General features: G+C 34.6%; 1 protein-coding gene across 5 annotated transcripts in view; it reads left to right on the top strand.

Annotated features, from left to right (window-relative positions):
• The window catches only part of LOC141554526 (carboxylesterase 3-like), a 49352-nt gene that overhangs the window by 13020 nt on the left and 14351 nt on the right, over positions 1 to 21981 (top strand). Inside the window, exons 3-10 of one of the 5 annotated variants that reach the window (XM_074286501.1) lie at positions 7151 to 7355; positions 8024 to 8162; positions 9718 to 9851; positions 10515 to 10668; positions 10924 to 11028; positions 13496 to 13597; positions 14542 to 14679; positions 19527 to 19610. In XM_074286501.1, the coding sequence (XP_074142602.1) occupies positions 7151 to 7355; positions 8024 to 8162; positions 9718 to 9851; positions 10515 to 10668; positions 10924 to 11028; positions 13496 to 13597; positions 14542 to 14679; positions 19527 to 19610 (1061 nt within the window). Of the gene's footprint in view, positions 1 to 7108; positions 7356 to 8023; positions 8163 to 9717; positions 9852 to 10514; positions 10669 to 10923; positions 11029 to 13495; positions 13598 to 14541; positions 14680 to 19526; positions 19637 to 21981 lie in introns of all 5 variants that reach the window. The other 4 variants (XM_074286500.1, XM_074286502.1, XM_074286503.1 and 1 more) reach the window with 4 other exon arrangements.

The following is a 21981-nucleotide window of genomic DNA, read 5'->3' as shown; positions in this document are numbered from 1 at the left end:
TGCTGTTACATTCACACATAATATGGGACATTTAGGAATTTTCTCACACCCAACTGTTAACTCCTTTAATGAGAAAGAGAAAAGGGAGTCATAGGCTTCACAGGCAGTATGAATGCACTTGGAACTCTGCCAGAAAATACTTCATCAAGCACGAGGAATTCCAATTTATCAACTGGCCATTTCCTACTGGTTGAGGATATATGAGGGAGATGATTTTCAGACCTAGAAAGTCAGAAAAGGAAAGGGCAAGAGAAAGATTTTCTCATCTATAGAGTCCACAATACCTTTCTTGGTCTGCAATGCTCTCCTTTTCAGGCAATTCATTACTAGACATAAGAGCTCTACTGGGATGCACTTAGTGGAGAACTATGGTAACTAACTCCACATAGTTCTTAAAGATTTAAAAAAGTTTAACGTTCATCTAATCCAACCTACTCATTTTCAACTTTAAGCAAACTGAAGCCCAGGGAAAAAAAAAGAAATTCTGGACTCTAAAATGAAAAATCAACAGACCCTATCTTAAACATAGCAATGATCTGGATTATTAATTAAAGAATTTTCTGAATCCCAATCTATTTTCAACCCTTTCCAGTCTGTGGATCTGAAGCAGGCTGAGTCCTAAAAGTTAATAAAAGTAGATTTTACAATGTCTATAGTTTCAGCTAATACAAAAAAAGGCAGGAGTGCAATTATGATATTGGACAAAGTTACAGCTAAAATTGATTTAATTAAGAGAGATAAATCAGGAAACTAAACTTATATGCACCAAATACTAGCATTTAAATTTTTAAAAGAAAAGTTAAATGAATTACAAATGGAGAAAGATAGTAAGTAGTGCTATAATATTAGGGGATTTTAATCTTCTCTTCTCAGAACTAGATAAATCTAACTAAAAAAATAATAAAGAAGTTAAGGAAGTGAACAGAATTTTAGATATATTAGATATTATAGCCATCTGGAGAGAACTGAATAGAAATAGAAAGGAACACAACTTTTTCTCAGTAGTTCATGGTACTTTTACAAAGACTGACCATATATTAGTGCATAAAACTCTTTTAATTAAAAGCAGAAAAATTAAAAGGATCCTTTTCACATCACAATGCAATGAGAATTGTATTTTACAAGGGACCAAGGACACAGATTAAAAACTATTTGCAGAATAAACAACCTAATCTTAAAGAATGAGTAAATTGACCCACACCTAACACCATATACCAAGATAAGGTCAAAATAGACATAAAGAGTGATATTATAAGCAAATTAGAAGAACATAGGATAGTTTATCTCTCAGATCTGGGAAGAAGAAAGGAACTTGTGACCCAAAAAGAACTGGAGCTCATTATTGAACACAAAATAGATAATTTTGATTATATGAAGTTAAAAAGTTTCTGTACAAACAAAACTAATGCAGACAAGATTAGAAGGGAAGCAATAAATTGGGAAACATTTTTATATTCTGATAAAGGCCTCATTTCTAAAATACATAGATAATTGATTCAAATCTATTCTCCAATTGATAAATGGTCAAAGGATATGAACAGACAATTTTCAGATGAAGAAATTGAAACTATTTCTAGTCATATGAAAAGGTGTTCTAAATCATTATTGTTCAGAGAAATGCAAAGTAAGGTAACTCTAAGGTACCACTACACATCTCTCAGATTGGGTAAGATGACAGGAAAAGATAATGTCGAATGTTGGAGGAGATGTGGGAAAACTGGGACGCTAATACATTGTTGGTGGAATTATGAACTGATCCAACCATTCTAGAAAGCAATTTGGAACTATGCTCAAAGGGTTAACAAACTATGCATACCTTTTGATCCAGCAGTGTTTCTACTGGGCTTATATCCCAAAGAAATCTTAAAGGAGGGAAAGGGACCCATATCTGCAAAAATATTTGTGGCAGCCCTTTTTGTAGTAGCAATAAACTAGAAAGTGAGTGGATGCCCGTCAGTTGGAGAATTGCTGAATAATAAGTCATAGTATATGAATGTTATGGAATATTATTGTTCTATAAGAAACAATCAGCAGGATGATTTCAGAGAGGCCTGGAAGGACTTACACTGATATTAAGTGAAATGAGCAGAACCAGGAGATCATTGTACATCACAACAGCAAGCTTATAAAATGATCAATTCTGAAGGATGTAGCTCTTCTCAACAATGAGATAATTCAGTCAGGTCCAGTGATCTTGTGATGATGAGATCCATCTATACCCAGAGAGAGGACTGTGGGAGCTGAGTGTGGATCACAACATAACATTTTCCCTTTTTTTGTTATTTGTTTGAATTTATTTTCTCTATAATTTTTCTTTCCTTTTTGATCTAATTTTTCTTGTGCAGCAAGATAATGGTATAAATATATATGCCCAAATTGGATTTACATATATTTTTACCATGTTTAACATATATTGGATTACTTGCCATCTAGGAGGAGGTGGGAGAAGAAGAAGAAAATTAGAACACATGGTTTTGCAACGCTCAATGTTGAAAAACTATCTTTGTATATGTTTTGAAAATAAAAAGCTTTAATAAAAAATGACTGTTAAAAATAAATTGGTAAATTAAAGAACAAATCATAAAAATAATAATTTCATTAAAGAGAATGACAATAATGGGACAACATATCAAAATCTGTGGATGCAGCAAAATCAATGACTAGAAAAAAATTTATATCTCTAAATGCTTATATTAATAAAGTACAGAAAAAACAGACTAATGAATTGGACATTAGAAAAAGCAAATTTTAAAACTGCAGGTAAATTCCAAAGTTGAAATCCTAAAAATTAAATGTGAGAACATTATTGAGAGTAAAAAAGGCTTTAAATTAATTTTAAAATCCTAGAAGTTGGTTTTATTTTTTTTAAATAGATAACTAATTGGTTAATTTACTTTTTAAAAAGAGAAGAAAGCCAAACCAAAAGTATCAAAATGAAAAAAGTGAAAGCACCACTAGTAAAGATGAAATGAAAACAACTATAAGGAGTTATTTTGCTCAATCGTGTGCCTGTAAATTTAAAAATTTAAGTGAAATGGAAGAATATTTACAAAAAATATAAATTGCCTGAATTAGAAGAGGAAATAGAATATCTAAACATACCAGTTGTACAAAAAAGAAATTAAACAGAGTATAAATGAGCTTCCTAAAAGAAAAGAACAAGGACTAGCTATATTTATAAGTGAATTCTATCAAACATTTAAAGATCAACTAATTTTAATATTAAATAAATTATTTGGAATAATATGTAAAGAAGGAATCCTACCAAATTCCTGCTATGAAACAAATATGATACTGATACCCAAACTGGGAAGAATAAAAACAGAAAAAGAAAATTTTCATTTCATTAATTTTGTTAATGAATATGGATATAAAAAATGCTAAATAAAATACTAGCTGGAAGATTACAACACTATATTATAAAAATTGCACATTCTGACCAAATGGGTTTTTATACAATGAATGAAGGGATGATTTAACATAAGGAAAACTATTAACAGTTCATTATATAAATAATAAAAGTTTTTTTTTAAAAACTATGATTATATCTATATATGCAGAAAAAGCTTCTGATAAAGTTCAATACTTGTATTTATTTTAAAAACTTTGAAAATGTTGGTATAAATAGATTTTTCCTTAAATTGATTTTTAAAAATGAAACCATTTATCTACAACCATTATCAAGCATTATTTGTAATGGGAATAAACTAGAAACCTCCCCAGTAAGAGCAGATGTGAAACAAGGTTGACCATTGTCAACAATATTACTTAATATTGTATTGGGAATCATAGCAATAGCAATAAGAGAAGAAAACGAAGGAAGATTCCCTATTCAGAATAAGGAATGACTTAATATAATTGTCTTTTTTTGCAGATGATATACTTGGAAAATCCCAAAGACTCAACTAAAATATTAGTTAAATCAATCATTAGTTTTTAGCAAAATAACAAGATGTAAAATAAATCCACATAAATCATCAATATTCCTATGTGTCATAAACAAAACTCTAAGAGATAGTGTTAAGTGTGGGTCCATGCCTAATTTCTGCCATACTAATTTCCAGTTTTCCTAGCAGTTTTTCTCAAATAGTGAATTCTTATCCCAAAAGTTGGGATCTTTGGGTTTGTCAAACACTAGATTGCTATTTTTATTCACTATCTTGCCCTGTGAACCTAACCTATTCCATTGATCAACTAATCTATTTCTTAGCCAATACCAAATGGTTTTGATAACTGCTGCTTTATAAAATAGTTTTAGATCAGGTACAGCTAGGCCACCTTCATTTGATTTTTTTATCATTAATTCGCTTGAAATTCTCGACCTTTTGTTCTTCCATATGAATTTTGTTGTTATTTTTTCTAGGTCATTAAAATAGTTTCTTGGAAGTCTGATTGGTATGGCACTAAATAAATAGATTAGTTTAGGGAGTATTGCCATCTTTATTATATTCGCTCAGCCTATCCAATTATTTAAATCTGACTTTATTTGTGTGTAAAGTGTTTTGTAATTTTGCTCATATAATTCCTGACTTTCCTTTGGTAGATAGATTCCCAAATATTTTATGCTATCAACAGTTATTTTGAATGGAATTTCTCTTTGTATCTCATGTTGGATTTTGTTGGTGATGTATAAAAATGCTGAGGATTTATGTGGATTTATTTTGTATCCTGCAACTTTGCTAAAGTTATGAATTATTTCTAATAGCTTTTTAGTAGAATCTCTGGGTTCTCTAAGTATACCATCATATCATCTGCAAAGAGTGATAGTTTAGTTTCCTCATTACCTGTTCTAATTCCTGTAATCTCTTTCTCAACTCTTATTGCCGAGGCTAGCATTTCTAATACAATATTGAATAATAATGGTGATAGTAGGCAACCTTGTTTCACTCCTCATCTTACTGGGAAAGGTTCCAGTTTTTCCCCATTACATATGATGCTTACTAACAGTTTTAAACATATGCTCCTGACTATTTTATGGGAAAGTTCATTTATTCTTATCCTCTCTAGTGTTTTTATTAGGAATGGATGAAAAACTCTAAGAGATAGTAACACACACACACACACACACACACACACACACACACACACACACACACACACAAAAAAAAAACCTACCCCAATTAAAATAGCTCTAGAAATTATAAAGTACCTGGAAGCACAACTTTCAAAACGAACCCAGAACTACATAAACAAAATTATTTTTAAAAAAATTTTTTAGCAAATAAAAGCAGATTTAAATAATTGGAGAATTGTTAAAAAAAATCATTTGGAAAAAAAGTCAAGAATACCAAATAATGAAAAAAAAATTTAAGGAGGTTTAGCAGTACCAGATCTTAAACTATATTATAAAACAGTAATTATCAAAACTATCTGGTACTGACTAAGAAATAGAAAGGTAGATCAATGGAATAGAGAAGACATACAATTTACAGCAGTATATGAGCATAATAATCTTGTATTTGGCAAATGTAAAGATTTCAGATTTAGGGATAAGAATTCGTCATCTGGTAAAAATTTTTAGAAAAATTGGAAAGTAGTTTGGCAGAATCTGGGCATTTAACAATATCTTACACAATTTACAAGATAAAGTAAAAATGGATACATGACCTAGATATAAAGAAAGATTTTACAACAAAATTAGAAGAATATGGAACATTTTACTTATCAGGTTTATGGACAGGTGAATAATATATAAATAAATAAAAGATAGAAAGTGAAGTATAATATGGATAATTTCAACTACATTAAATTTAAAAGGATTTATATAAACAAAACAAATGTAGCCAAAATCAGAAGGAAAGTAGAAAAATCAGGAGAGAAAATTTATAGATAGTTTATCAAATAAAAGTCTTATATCTAAAATATGTAAAGAACTTTGTCAAATCTATAAGAATATGATGTGATCCTGTGCAAGTCACTTAACTCTAATTGCCTTGCCAAAAAAAAAAAAAGAATACAAATCATTCCCCAATTGATAAATTGTCAGAGGATATGAGCAGACAATTTTTCCAATGAAAAAATCAAAACTAAAAATGTTCAAAATCATTATTGATTAGAGAAATAATAACAGGTTTAAGCTATCATTTTGCACCCATAAGATTAACTAAAATAATAAAAGGAGAAAGTAATGAATGTTGGAAGGGAATATAAAAACTGAGATATTAATTCATTATTGATGGAACTGTGAACTGATCCAACTATTTTGAAGAGCAATCTGGAATTAAGTCCAAAGAATTATTAACCTATCTACACCCTTTGACTCAACAATTGGTCTACTTGGTCTATTTCCAAAGTTGATTTGGGAAAAAGGGAAAAAAATATTTATAGCAGTTGTCTTTGTGTTGGTAAAGAACTGGAAATTGTAGAGCTTCCCATTATTTGGGAAATGGAGGAATAAGTTGTGGTATATGATTGAGATTGAATACCATTGTGTTATTAGAAATGATGAGTTCTGATTTTAGAAAAATGTGGAAAGACTTGCACAAAATAATGAAGAGTAGAATGAGCCAAACCAAGAGAAAATTGTAAGAGAAAACAGTAATAGCAGCATTGTTTAAGAATAACTTTGAGCAAATGTGATTATTTAGTTATTATAAATATTCAAATTAACTATAAAAATCAAATGAAGAAAGACACTAATTGAATATAGAGAAAGAACTGATAAGTAGAAGTATGTGTAGAACAATTTTACATATATACATACATACATACATTTATATATATATACACACACACACACACACACACACACACACACACACTTATTTGTATCTAATGATAATCATTTCTAAGGTGGGAACAAGAAGGGGAGGAAAGAAAAAATATATTATGATAATAATAGATTATATTATATTACAATTAATATTATAATATATTATAATAATTTTGTTGCATATTTGAAAGGAATAGTGAATTGTGCATAGTAGATCTACAGTTTCATGTGCAATCATCTTTTTTATAGTAGAAATGCTTATATATTCCATAAATTAAAAATAAAATTTAAAAATAAGGATATTAATAGAAAAAAAGTACTATCTATGTGAAAGGGGAATTCTGAGAGACAAAAAAAAAAAAAAAAACACACACAGAGGAAAGAACCATTTCCTAGTTTTTATGGAAATTGAATTTCTGAAATCTTTTTGTTCTATAGGACAAGAGGCTGCTGGGCCTGAAGTGGTGACTCAATTTGGTCGAGTCCGTGGGAAACAGGTCACTGTCAAGGGAACTGAGCATCGTGTGGATGTTTTCCTGGGAATCCCATTTGCCAAGCCCCCCGTGGGTACTAGGAGATTCTCTCCTCCACAGCCTGCTGAGCCTTGGGAGGGCGTAAAAGATGCCACTACATTCCCTCCAATGTAAGAATAAACACAATAAAGAAGGCAGGACAGCATAATTGTGAGGAGGGCTGAGGCAATAGTTGGGTGTTCAATAGCTCTGAGAAGACCACAAGCCTCCTTTCTATACTGGAAGTGCTTGAAGCCAGGCCCCAGAAGCAGAAAGAAATTGTCAGTAGCTTTTGTAATAATGCTTAATCAGATCCTTCTGGTGTTGGGGGAGGCTCCAATTCTCGGTTGTGCTAGTGAGAAATTTTATTGCTTCTCTTAGATGATTTTATAAGGGTTCTGTACACCATAAAATAATATATGAATGCAGGTCACTCATATTGGACATTTAACAGGAACTAACTTTCTTAAGTTCAAGAAGCAGGTATGGGGAAGAAATAAAATGAAGTCAAAGCAATGGGTCCCACAAAGGAGCTGAGCTTTGTGGCAATCCCTCTCAAAAGGTAATACTAGTGACTACTAATGTGATCTTTGGCAGATAACGTCCCATGCTCATTTCCTCTTTTTTATAGAAAGGGAATTGGACAAATATATTTTAAGGTCACTTCCATCTTTTGATCCAGTGAGATTATCTGAAGTGTCTTTTTTCTAGACCTCTTATTCCTAATAGGTGGTTCCCACTTGTTTCAAACAATTGCTATAAAATCTATTCCTGCCTGATTTTCCTTTTCCTCATGAAGGTGTTTGCAGGAGTTAGAAAGGACAGACCTTATGAAAAACACTTTAGATGGGAAGCAGCAACTCTTCCCAATATCTGAAGACTGTCTCTATCTTAACATCTACACCCCAACTTCCAGACACAAGAAGGATAAGTTACCTGTAAGTAATACTGCTTTTGTTTTGAAACCTCTAGACTGAAGAGATAGAACTCTGGGTCTGGAATTCAGAAGACCTCAGTTCAAATCCAGCCTCATATGTGATATAAATCACAACTTCTGTTTATCTTACTTTCCTTATCTGTAAAATGAGAATAATTACAGCATCTGTTCACAGAATTGTTGTGAGGATCAAATGAGATATCTGAACAACACTTACCATGGTGCCAAGCACATAGTTGGTGCTTAATAAATGCTTGTTCCCCTCCTCCCAACCCCTTCCCAATTTCCCTAGGTCAAGAGTATCATCATGCTCCCATTTACCTAAGATGTCATCCTAACTTTGATGTCATCCTTGATTCCTTACTTGCACTCACCTCCCCATTTGTAATTGTTGTCAACTCTAACTTTGTAACATCTTTCTTATACCATCCTGCCACCTCCTCCTCTGATACTGTTACCATCTTGGTAGTGACAGCCCCTCATCTCCTTATTCCCAGACTATTCACATCACCTTCCCTTCTCCCAGTCTCAAGATCCTCCTCACTCCAACCTATCCACCAAAAAGCACAAATCTGTTGGTAATTTCTCCTACCTAGTAAACTCCAGTGACTCCCTGTTACCTCCTGCATCAACTATAAAATCCTCTGTTTGGCTGATAAAGCCCCTGGTTACTCTCCAGCATTCTCACACACACTTTAATCTCTTCCACAGAGTCTACAATCAAGAGATAACGGCCTTTTTCCCATTTCCTGTTTCTCCAGTACCGCACATTATCTCTCAATTGCATAACTTTTCACAGGCTTTCCCTCATGTTGACCATGCCCTTCCCCAGTCTCAGTCTTCTGTCTTCCCTGATGTCTATAAGACTCAGCTCGTCTCATTTTCTGCAAAAGGTCTTTTCAAGCTCTTCTTTCCCATCCCCAAACACACAAATTGCTTTCTTTCTCAATTACCTTTCTTTTATGCTTGATATATTTTCTATGTGCAATTAATTTTTTTGCAAGTTGCCTCCCCTATTAGAATGTGAGTTTCTTGAGGGTAAAGGCCATGTATTTGTCTTTCTTTGTACCTCTAGTGCTTAGCACAATGCCTAACACTTAGAAAATACTCAAATGCTTATTGACTGATAGACTAAAATTAATACCTTATCCCTGTCCTCAGAGTTGCTGGGCATTAGAGAGAATTAGAATTTCCAGCACTGAAGTCAAGGATTCCTAAAAACAAAATTCTTCTTTGGAGTTCAAGCCCCTTTGAACTGCTCATTCCTAAGGAAAATTTCTCCCATGCTGGATCATTTCCTCATTTGGAGACCCTGAACTCTAGCAAAAGTTCTTCCTCATTTCCCCCTACAGTGATTTTGGGGATCATGAGGACAGATGCCTGGGTAATACCCTTCCTGAGAGGCCTACGCTAATCAAAGGGTAGTTGACCAGGGATGGGCATACTTGTTTTAGGGATCTCTCAGCCCAGTCAATAAAAAAGAATCTTCCTTAGAGTTACTATAGATTTTCCAGAGATTGTTTCCAAGATGTTGCTACCATCAGTGTTTCTTTTAGGTGATGGTTTGGTTCCATGGGGGATCATTTGTAATTGGAACAGCTTCCTCATATGATGGGTCACCTTTATCAGCCTATGAAGATATTGTGGTGGTAACAGCACAATACAGATTGGGATTCCAGGGATTTTTGAGGTAAGAATGTAACTAAGGTAGTTTTGTGATCTTGGGCAAGGTCATTCCCCAATCTGGACTTCAATTTCTTCATATATCAAATGGAGGGATTTGCTCTAAGTGGTTTTTAAAGTCTTTAGTGATGTTAACATTCTATAATTCTATGAACCCTAGGGAGACCCAATTGGCGCTCTGACAGAAACACAGTATTTGAGTACTTCATTTAGTCCAACTCCCATCTTGACAAAAATCCTTTCAAAACATCCCTGGCAATGATTATCCAGTGTATCCTTGAAGATGTAGAGTGAGCTACCTCCTCAGATAATTGTTAGAACATTAGCCAATTCTTTAAGTATTAGTAAATTCTTTCTCATGTTGAATTGAAATCTACCTCTCTACCTCCTCAGTTCTGTACTTGTACAAATTGGATTTTTAAATCCAAATACAGAATGTTATATTTATCTCTATTCAATGTTATCACATATCCAGACCACCATTCTAGCTTTCCTATATCTGTTTAGAACCAGATTTGATCTCCCAATATGTTTGGTATGTTATCAAGATGCCTGACATTTGCAATTTGACATGCATGCCTGATGTTTTCATCTAAAACCTTAATGAATATAAGTCTTTCAAGCAAGCAGAAGCTGATCTCATTCTCCCTGCTGTCCCTTTGGCTTTCAGCACTGGGGATAAGATTGCACCTGGTAACTGGGGATTCTTGGATCTGGTGGCTGCTTTACAATGGGTCCAGAGCAACATTGCTCACTTTGGAGGAGACCCCAACTGTGTGACCATCTCTGGACAATCTGCAGGAGGAATGTGTGTCTCTGCACTTGTGAGTTTGCAGATGATTTCCCCATTGGGGCAAATGTAGCATGGTATAGCAACCAGAAAAACTGAGCTCAAATCATGACTTCACCATTAATTGATTATAGAGTGGGGAAGCTGGGCTAGAAGTCTAATATTATTTGATTCTAATTCAGGGGACCAGCCTGATTTCTAATATTCCCTTGAATGTGGATTCTCTTAAACTAGAATTCTTCCTGTGGAGTATCTGTCTCTTGGATGTTCTCTTTCTCTTTTCTTATAGGTGCTGTCTCCTATGACCAAAGGCCTATTCCATAAAGCCATTGTGCAGAGTGGGGTTATCACCACGTCAGGTATCGTCATAGACGACCCTCAACAAAGGTTTCATGTAAGTACTTGGCTTATTATTCAATGACTATTGTCTAAGACATTCAAATCCATTTTAAAGAGGTCTCCTTAGGTTAGATCTCAAAGGTTAGATCCAATTCCACAGGTTTGAGAGATTCCTCTTTTAGGGGTTTTCTCGGCAAAGATAGTAGAGTGGTTTGCTATTTTCTTCTCCAGCTCATTTTACAAATGGGGAAACTGAGGCAAATAGGGTGAAGTGACTTTCCCAGGGTCATACAACTAGTAAATACCTGAGGCTGGATTTGAATTCAGATCTTCCTGTCTCCAGATCCAGCACTCCAACCACTGCACTACCTCACTGCTCAGGCAGGCAAGAAAAACATCAGTTTATAATCAATGATGGAGATTTCAGAGTTCAGCATCACAGAGTTGGCACAATTAAAGATGGGTAGAAAGGGGAAGAGTTTGAAAGTCATAAAATGGAGAAAATATAAGTTGAGCAGAGTTCCCCCCACTTGGTTGTACAAAGAAAGTAAAAGGGAAAAAAATAGAAAAAGCTTACTTTGTGCCAGACATTTTACAAATATTATCCCATTTGGTCCTTGTATCCTCCCTGGGAAGTAGGTACTATAATTATATTATTATTATTGCTCCATTTTACAGATGAGGACCGAGACAAACATAGGTTGCAACTTATCCATAATCACACAACTAAAAAGTGTCTATAACTAGGTTTGAATTCAGATTTTCCTGATCCCAGGCTCCATTCTTTTTTTTTTTTTTTTTTTTTTTTTAAGTTTCCTGAGGCAATTGGGGTTAAGTGACTTGCCCAGGGTCACACAGCCAAGAAGTGTTAAGTGTCTGAGACCAGATTTGAGCTCAGGTCCTCCTGACTTCAGGGCTGGTGCTCTATCCACTGCACCACCTAGCTATCCCCAGGCTCCATTCTTTGTCCATCACACTATCTAGAAAGAATATAGCATCAATATGGGTTCAACTCAACATGACCACTTGTGACATGTTCTCTCTCTAAACACTGGGGAGTGGAGAGAGGGAGAAATAAGAGGCGTTGGTTTTCTTTTCTTTTTTTTTTTTTTAAATTAATTTTATAATTATAACATTTTTTGACAGTACATATGCATAGGTAATTTTTTTACAACATTATCCCTTGTACTCCCTTCTGTTCCGAATTTTCCCCTCCTTCCCTTTGATATAGATTAAATATTTGCAAATCTTCTAAACATATTCCCATTCCCAAAGTCCTATTATGCTGCACAAGAAAAATCAGAACAAAAGGGAAAAAACATGAGAAAGAAAAAAAAAAACCAACCAACCAAACAATAACAACAACAAGATGAAAATACTATGCTCTAATCCACAATCAGTCTTCATTGTTCTCTCTCTGGATGAGAATGGCTCTCTCCATTACAAGTTTATTAGAATTGTAGGGCCTAGATTCTTTCTGAGGCTCTAGCTTTAAGTAAAAGTAGAGTGTGTCGATGTGATTTTAGCTCAGTCCAAGGCAGACAACTTCAGGACAGGTCAGGTTGGACTCCCACATCCTATAATGGTACAAGGTCTACAATCATGTCTGCTCTTAAGCTAGGCTAATCATTGATTATTGTTGGAAAAATCAGTGAAATGTTTCCTGAGGCCCATGGGGATATGGAAAAGATGCTGGATTTCCATTATAAGACCCAAATGGGCATCCTCTGTAAATTAATTTGTGGAAATTGTGCAATCTCTCTAAGGTCCCATTTCTTCATCCTTAAAAAGGACACGAGGTATACCTCTTTGTTGTTGTGTTTGTTCCTTTATTCTCAAAGAGGATCAGTAACATGATAGTGATGTCTTAACTTGTGAATTAATTGGATTTAAGTGAATCATAGCTGTGTAAAGTCATCAGCTTTACTCTGTCCTCCAAAGTCATAGAAGTTCAATGACAAGACAAAAGTCAAGATAACTGGCAATGTTCTTGATAGAGAAGTGATAGAGCCAAAATACAGAGTGATATAGATAAGATATATAGATAGATATGGATATGGCCAATGCCAGAATTTATTTTGCTTAACTATGAACTTGTGTTGCAAGGGTTGGGCTCCTTCCTCTCAAAACTGGGTGGGGGGAAGAAGGAAATAGATTATTGTTAAAAAAAAAAAATCAAATAAATAAAGGAAAGGGAGGAATTAGGCTGAAAGACCTTTAAGGCTCTCTCCTCCTAAACAGATGATTCTTTAATACTTAGCAAAATTTTCCCAATGGCTAATATGCCTTAGAAAATTTGACCCTGAATTTTCAAAAACTTGTTTAATTTCATGACAATCTTTAGAAAGCTTGAACCAATGGCAAATGACTTGGAGAAAATTTGATCTAGACTTTGAGGTAAGGGGCAGGCAGATGGGGTTGGAGAACTTGCCCAGTCTCCTAAATCTTTTAACTAGGAAACAGAAATCTCCTCAGTCCCTTCTTTTGATACCTATAAATTTCTGTTCTTTTGAAACCACCAGGAGATTGCCCGCCTCTTTGGCTGTGAAGGTTCCAACACAGCTGCTTTGTTTCAGTGCTTACAGAATAAAGAAAACATGATATTCAGCAGGAAATTCTCATCTGTGAGTTTGCTTCTTCTGGAAATAGATGTGTCTGGTATAACTGATGGACTGTACTAGATTGAATTCAAAGATGTCTATTCTTCTGGCAAAAAGATCAAGATCCCTCCCTTCCTTTCTGTTATCTCTAAAAATCAAGGGGAGATTTTTCCCCTATTCTATCCAGGACTTTGATCCACAGAGGTCATGGTGTTCCAGACTAACCATAAAAGATGGCTCTGAGCTATCTGCCCTGGCAAACCCTAATTATGGCCAAACAAGAATATGGGTTCAGAGCAACAACCCAACTGAATACTCTGCCCTTCTCCAATATTTAATGATGATTTTCTAAATCAGAGGCTAAGTTTGGCATAGATACTATGTTAACTAGAACTTTGCCTTCCAACATTTTGGTCTTGAAGAAGGAGAGTAAATAGGAGAAACAGAGATTAGGAAGACAGAATTATTTTCCTGGAGGACTCATAGGAAAGTGAAAAGTCTGGAGCAAGTTGGAGAACCTTCCTTAGTAAACATGGTCCCTTGTCTGTCAAAGGATCAGAAACCAGATCTTCAACAATGGTAGGTCCTTCTCCAAATAGTTTCCTTTAGCTCTTTGAGAAAGAAGAACCAAAAGTATATACCAGAAAGAAATATGCTGAGATCAGCCATCAAAGAAAATCCCAGACAAGGAAGGAACTTCACAACCCAGATCATAGAATGCAAAGATGGAAAGCTTTTGAGGCTTTTGAACATGAAAAATCAGGGCCAGAAGAGATCTAGTCAAACCCAATCCCATTTTATAAATGAGATAACTGTGTCCAAAAGAAGGGAAATTACTTTTCCAAGGACTGACAGCAAATTAAAGATAGATGTAAGATGAAAACCCTAATTTCCTGATTTCTGATCTTATATAGATAAATCAAAAATGAAAGAATAACTTACCAAAAAAGTATCTTCTTCTCTTGTAGCTACCTTTAATCCCAGCCACTGTGGATGGTGTTTTCTTACCAAAGTTCCCAGAAGAACTCCTTTTAGAGAAAAAATTTCCAAAAATTCCTTATTTGCTTGGAGGCAACAATCATGAATTTGGGTACTTGATGCCTTCGGTAAGATCATTTCAATGATTTCATTGGTAGCAGGAATTCTCAGAGAGGGACACCTTTCTACCAATGCATATTGGCATCCACTTTAAAAGTGAAAATTTCTGGGTTATATGGGAAGAGAAGGTTATTCTCCAGGAATTCAAAGACACCACTACAGTCAATCTCTATAAAGGTAAAAGAAATAGATTATCCTGTGACAATCACAAAAGGGTCTTTCTCTTAGTCATGACTGGCAAGGTTCTTGCCAGAATCCTAATTAATAGACTGATTCTTCATCTGGAAGATGGTCAAATACCTAACAGACAAAGTCCTTCAGAAAGGACTGAGGAACATTTGATATGGTATTTGCTGGGAGAAATGCCAGGAACACAGCAGAGGGCTGTACACAATATTCATCAAATTTGATCAGTCTTTGATTCCATAAGTTGTGAGGGCTTGAGGGAAATTATGTTAAAATCCAGTTACTTAGATAAGTTTATCAGTGTTGTATGTCAATTTCACAGCAGCATACTTGCCTGGTTTTAGATAATGAACAATTCTTTTTTTTTTTAAATCAATTGGACTTAGGTGACTTGCCCAGGGTCATATAGCCAGGAAATGTTAAGTGTCTAATGCTAGATTTGAACTCAGGTCCTCCTGACATCAGGGCTGGTGCTCTATCCACTGCACCACCTAGCTGCCCTGATAATGAACAATTCTCCTGTGGCAAAGAATGGAATTTATTTACACTGAGAAGACAGCTTACTAAGAAGACAAGCCTTCTTAGTGGGCATAATCTTGTTAGGAATATAGCAAAGGTAGGTTACACTGTGAAGAAAATATCTTCAGCAATGGGCAAGATCCTGTTAGAACTTCTGCAAAGATTTGGGTTCAGAGTTGCCTTTTGTTTAGCCTTTTGGGACTTTGGGGTTTTTTTTTCCCAGACCCATAAGCTGGGAGCAGCTCAAGGGACTAATCTCCAATTCAATAGGGGGTGGTAATTATGCTCCTGGCCAAGATCTTCAATTGAATGAGACCACTTAATGTGGAAAGGGTGTTGTCTGGGAAAGGTGTGCTTTTCCCAGGGGAGAGCTTGAGATCCCGAATCACCCTTCCCCCACAGATTAAAGGGGACACAGTTTCAGGGCATCCCCAAAGGTTAAAGGGGACACAATTTACATCAGGTCCTTCAAATTTGTCTTAGATTTTTATACTGATCAAATAGGTAAGGCATTAATTGTTGATCATTGTATGATATTATTGCTACTATGCACAGTGTTCTCCTAGTTGTGGTCACTTCATGTTGCATTAGTTCATGTAAGTCTTTCTAGGGTTTTCTGAAGCCATCCTGCTCCTCATTTCTTAAAGCCAATAATATTCCTTCATAATCACACAGCACAGTTTGTTCAGCCATTTCCCAACCAATGGGCATCCCCTCAAATTCCAATTCTTTGCCACCACAAAAAGAACTGACATAAATTATTTTATAGAAATAGGTAATTTTCCTTTTAAAAAAAAATCTCTTGGAATGTAGACCTAATAGAACAATTGCTAGGTAAAAGAATATGGAGTCTTATGGCCGTTTGGACATAACTCCAAAATGTTCTGCAGAATGGTTGAATCAGTTCACAACTTCACCAATAGTACATTAGAATCTCAATTTTCCTACATCCCCTCTGACATTTATAATTTTCCTGTTCTATCATATGAACCAATCTGATAAAGATGAAGTGGTTCTCAGAGTGGTTTTAATATTTATCATTCTAATCAATTGGGATTTGATAGTGATAGTTATCTATAGCTTTGATTTCTACACCTGAAAATTGTCTGATCATATCCTTTGATCATTTCTAAATTGAAAAATAGGTCTGTTTTTATAAACTTTATTCAGTTCTCCATACATTTGATAGGCGAGGAATTTATCAAAGAAATTTGGTATAATTTTTTTTTTCTCACAGTACAATCTCACTTGAAACAATTCTCCCAGATGCTAAACTCTGTCTCAGTAAGCAGGACTAACTCCCACTTTAGACTCTTGGTGGCAGATTATGTTAAAAAGGAAGGGAAAAAAACCCTACATGATACCTTTTCTCAGTCATTTCAGTTGTGATCATGTTGGGATTACAAAGATAAAGCCAGATAACCAAAGAAAGAAAAACTTTTTCCTAGTTTGCAGAACTGCTAAAAATATCTTAGTAGATTTTTGAAAGTTTGGAAATTAAGTAATTTGAAAATTAATTATTTTAAAATTATAGGAGAAAACTCCTGGGATTTTGGTTGATTCTAGGAACTTATCCCCTTCTCTTTGTCCTATCTGATAAGACACTTCTTAACAAATGCTGATGTTTTGAAGTAATTCTGTATAAATTTTGGATTTAAATAGCCCTTAGATAATTTGCTCCCTAAATATTAATATTAAATATTGTTTTAGCAGATTGAAAGTAGTTAGCTAGAAATTAATATCAAAATAAAGAAAAAAAGATGAGTCTGCACTTTACAATTTAAATTTACCTAGAACTTAAATCCTTCTTGACCATGAAAAGAGAAGAGCTTGGCTAAATCAGAGAGAAACTTAAAAATGAGTATAATTTAATTAAATAATGGGAAAATGATTTAAACCAAAGAGGAGTAAGGAGGGAACACTAGTCTATCCCCACCATCACCATCACCCAGACCTCTTGTAGATAGTATGATAGATATTCACAATGAGGAGAAAGGGTGAAGTGACTAACAATGCCTTTGGGAAGACTCAAGATTTATGTAACAGAATTAAGAAACAAGGTCACAAAAACAAATAGCAAGAAACCATAAATTTGTAAATTCTTATCTTGGATTCTGTAGAGAGTGGAAAATGAAATGACTAAGGAAATGGCTTTAAAATTCAAAGTATACTGATTTATTGAGCAATGTTTGCCAATTGCATAACAAATTTGGACCAGATCTCCTCACTTGGCACTGGACCCTTGAATACAAGGGGAGACAGATTTTTTTACACATAAAAACAATTGATCAAATAAAACCAGTTAGGTGACCTGATTTCTAATTGAAGGAAAAAAACATTAAGGATTTTCCAAGTTGAGAGAAGGAAAGGAAACAAGGGCAATTTTCTGAAATCAGAAAGAGATGTTCCATCCCCCAGGTGTCAGTAAAAAAATCAAAGGAACATGAAAACAATAATTGAATTTGAATTCTCCTCTGCTTCTTATAGATTGTGTAACCCTGGGGGGGAAATCCTTTCTTTCCCAGTCTTCATTTTCCCCTCAAATAAAAGGAATCATTCATTCCTTAATTCTGGGGAATATGAGGGATCCTCCTGGCATCATAACGGTTTCCAAATAGTATCCATTAATTAATTAATTAATTAATTAATAAAACACATGACATCAAGTAACTATTCTGCATGCTATTCTTTGAAACTTCAAATAATTCGTTGAGATTTTTTGTTTTAAAATCATTATCACATCCAAATATAGCCTTTTGTCAATAACATTTTTAAATTAGATTACATTTTATTAATCATAATTGTGAGGATCAAATAAAATAGCAATTATAATGCTTTTAGCAGTGCATTACACATAACAAGCACTTATATAGATATCAAATGTCATTATTACAATTATTTTTATTTGAGAAAGCTATACATATATTGTATAAGGACAATTTTTCAGGCTGTGCAAGGTAAAATTTCCTTGAATTATAGCTCTGGATTTATCTAGTCCAATTCTCATTTTACAAATGAGGAGATTGAGTACAAAAATATTTATTTCTTATGCTGAGTCATATGGGTAATGCTGATTTGCACCTTTAGTTGGTTGTTTTGTGAGGCAATTGAGGTTAAACGATTTGTCCAGGATCACACACAGCTAATATTTGTCAAATGTCTGAGATTGTATTGGAACTCAGGAATTACTGACTCTAGGACCAACACTCTACCCATTGTACCACTAGCTGCCCCTGTATGCATAAGATTTTTCACAATACTATAGTGTTTAGGGATTTGTGACCTACAGACTGAGAACTATTAGATTAAATGTCTTCTATGTCCCCTTTTAAGTCTAAAATCTAGGATTTCAAAGAAGGGAATGTTTTAGGTTGTTCTTCCTCAGTCCTTTGATAAGTAAAATCAGGAAAGTAATGTGCTCAGCTAGTTATCCAAGGAGTCTGGCTGTGCCTTTGAGGATAGGTGGCAGGTGTGGGTCTTAGCTGCTCAGTCTTAAGGCATTTTTCCCCTTAGACGATTTTTCCCATTTATTTTGAATTTAAATACAAAAAGGGAAAAGGGGAGGAAAGAACATTTCCATGTGTATAGCACAAGATAAAAAGAAGCTTCAATATAAAACTATGAAATTTTATTTCACAATTTACTATTTTTGATAAACTATGTAATAAATACTCCATTTTGTTTTAAAATCTACCTTGTTTTCTGTACTTTCTTCTCAGTTTTCATTTTTCTCTGTTGTGCAATTTTTCTCCCTCCCTTTCTTCTTCTCCTCCTCCTCCTCCTTCCTCCCCACATATACATATATATATATATATATATATATATATATATATACGTATGTGTATATTTATGTGTATAAAAATATACTCTACATACTTCTATTTATCCATTCTTTCTATGGATGTGGATAGTATCTTCCTTCACAGATCTTTTGTAGTATATTTCAGTATTTGTAATACTTAAAATGACATAGTTGTTCAAAGTTATTCTTAAAATTATATTACTGTTACTGAAAAAGTGTTTTCTTGATTCTGCTCATTTCATTCTTTATTATTTCATGCAAGGCTTTTGTGTTTTTCTGTTGATTGGGACTTCTTAGAGGAATGAGAAACTATAATCTTTTGATCAGGGATTTATTTTCCTCTGCCAGGCATGGAGGTTCCTAAATCTGGAAGATGGAATGAAAAAAGAAGCAGTATTTGACTTTTTGAAGAAAGTAGCCACTAATTTCCTGGTGAGAAAAAAAAAAAAAAACAACCTGTGTCTTTCCGTCTGCTTTCTCAGTCTGAATCCTTCTCGTGGTTCTCTTCTTCCCCATCTTTTCTGCTTTGTTTTCTCCCACTGGGTAAAACCATAAGACCCAGAAATAGAAGTATCGGAAGACCAGAAGATCACTGGGTAACAAAATAACTTTGGCAGATAGGTGATCGGTGTTCTTAGTCCACTTTCTGGGTGAGATCCAGAGGACTTTATTCAAATTTTTTGTCATCTGTAAAATGGGGATAATAAACAATACATATGTTATCTAGCCCTGAATCATTACTAGAGTGAGGAACCTTAGAATACATACTATCAGAGTGAAAAGAAATCTTAAAGTATTAGAATATTGTAACAACGGGCGTCAGAGCTGGACCAAGGTGTTAGAACACAGAATATCAGAATTGGAAAACATTTTAGAACATATTAACGTTTGAACATATAATATTGGAGGCAATGTAGAACATTAGAATGAGGGCAAGGCTGGATGCCAGTTCTGTCTCTTACACAAACTGACCCTACATAAGTCATGTAGCTTCTCAAGACCTCCAGGCAACTCTCTCAAACTATAAATCTCAAAAGTTACTAGTTTGCATCAGGAAAAGGAATTTCCCTACTAAAAGGTGCCCACACCAAGGAAATAACAGGTCAAAAGCAAAACTAAACAAAATACAAGAACTGGAAGAAACCTTAGTGAAAAGGTCAGGTAGCAATTCCTTATTCAAAATAAACATGTGACAAATTCACAATGGCCATTTTCTTTGCCTTAAGATAGGTTTATTTTAGGAGAAAAGGTTACAGACAAAATGAAGAGGTAAAATAGGCACTAAAAGTGGTAAATATGATTTTGGGATTTGGAAGATTTTATAGATTTGGGAGAGCAACAGGGTAATCATTATCAAGGAAAGGAGTTGGAAGAACCCATTAAAGGAATATGAATGAGCATTCCATTGTAATGAGATCAGGATAGCAATTCCTAATTCAAAATAAGCAAGTGAAAATTCACAATGGCCATTCTTTTAGGCAAAAAAAAAAAAAAAAAAAGGTTTATTTAGGAGAAGAAATTACAGACAAAATGAAGAGGTAAAATAAGCACCCGGATATAAAATAGAGTTGGGAGAACAATAGAATTACAAAAGAAAGGACGATGGAAGGAATATGCCATGAGGTGTTAGTATGACATTGACTGGTAGGTCAGATCCATACAGGAGTTTAGCAGACTAACCTGAATTACCTATAGTAAGATGAAAAATCGCCATTAAAGGAAAGACCTTGAGAGGAAGAGGGAGAGAGAGAACCTCATAGCAGGCTTAATCTGGAAAACTCTTAGCAAAGATCTTCATCATAAGCAGATCTTTTATAGGGGAAATACAACATTGGGGATTTCTCAGGGGAGATAGGGAAATACCAGGGGAAAATTTGGTAGCTCAAAGGGAGGGATCAAGGAGGAGCCAGATGAAAATGAAAGGCACTTGGCAGACCCAGTCCCAGATCTGTCTAAAAATATGCTAATCAGTATCTCAAGGGTTGTTTAAAGATGTCCAGAAGTTTAAGGCTTCTATAGAGGCGGATAAAGAGTTCCATTTTTACAGTTACTCTATACAAAAAGGATGGTCAGGGACTTGGTTATGCCTGATAAATAGCCAGTTGGGCTTCCTTCCTGACAAAGGAGTAATTAGCTCAAAGTAAACATCATTAGGACATAAATAATAGTGACAGATTAAACCTTAAGAAATCACCTCCCTTCCTTGAGAACTAATAAACCCAATCCCCACTGAAGATCCCATAATAAAACTGAGGTTTAGAGAGGTAAAGTATCTGCCCAGAATCTGAACTAAATGCTGAAACTAAATGCCCATGCCTAGCGTTCTTCCTACTACATCAAATGCTACAACCCAAACATACTAATAATTGCTAGTCAGTCATTTCATTCATGTCCAATTCTTCATGACCCAATTTGGGGTTTTCTTGGCAAAGATACTGAAGTGGTTTGCCATTTCCTTCTCCAGCTCATTTTACAGACGAGGAAACTGAGGTAAACTAGGTAAATTGATTTGCACAGGATCATCTAGGTATTAAATATCTGAGGTTAGATCCTGATTCCAGGCCCAGCATTCTATCCATTATGTCACCTAACATTTATATAATGCTTCAAGATTTCAAAATGCTATATAATTTTTATTTCATTGTATACAACACAAGAAGGCATATTATTCCCATTTTATAAATGAGGAAATTGAGGGAGGCAGAAATTAAGTATCTTGCTCAGGGCCATACAACTAGTAAGTGTCTGCAGCTAGATTTTAATTCATCAAAATCATTGATACCAAGTCCAGCACTATCCACTG

Source organism: Sminthopsis crassicaudata, chromosome 2 (genome assembly GCF_048593235.1).
Source record: "Sminthopsis crassicaudata isolate SCR6 chromosome 2, ASM4859323v1, whole genome shotgun sequence".
Taxonomy (NCBI): Eukaryota; Metazoa; Chordata; class Mammalia; order Dasyuromorphia; family Dasyuridae; genus Sminthopsis; species Sminthopsis crassicaudata.
This window is presented reverse-complemented; position numbering and strand designations above follow the sequence as displayed.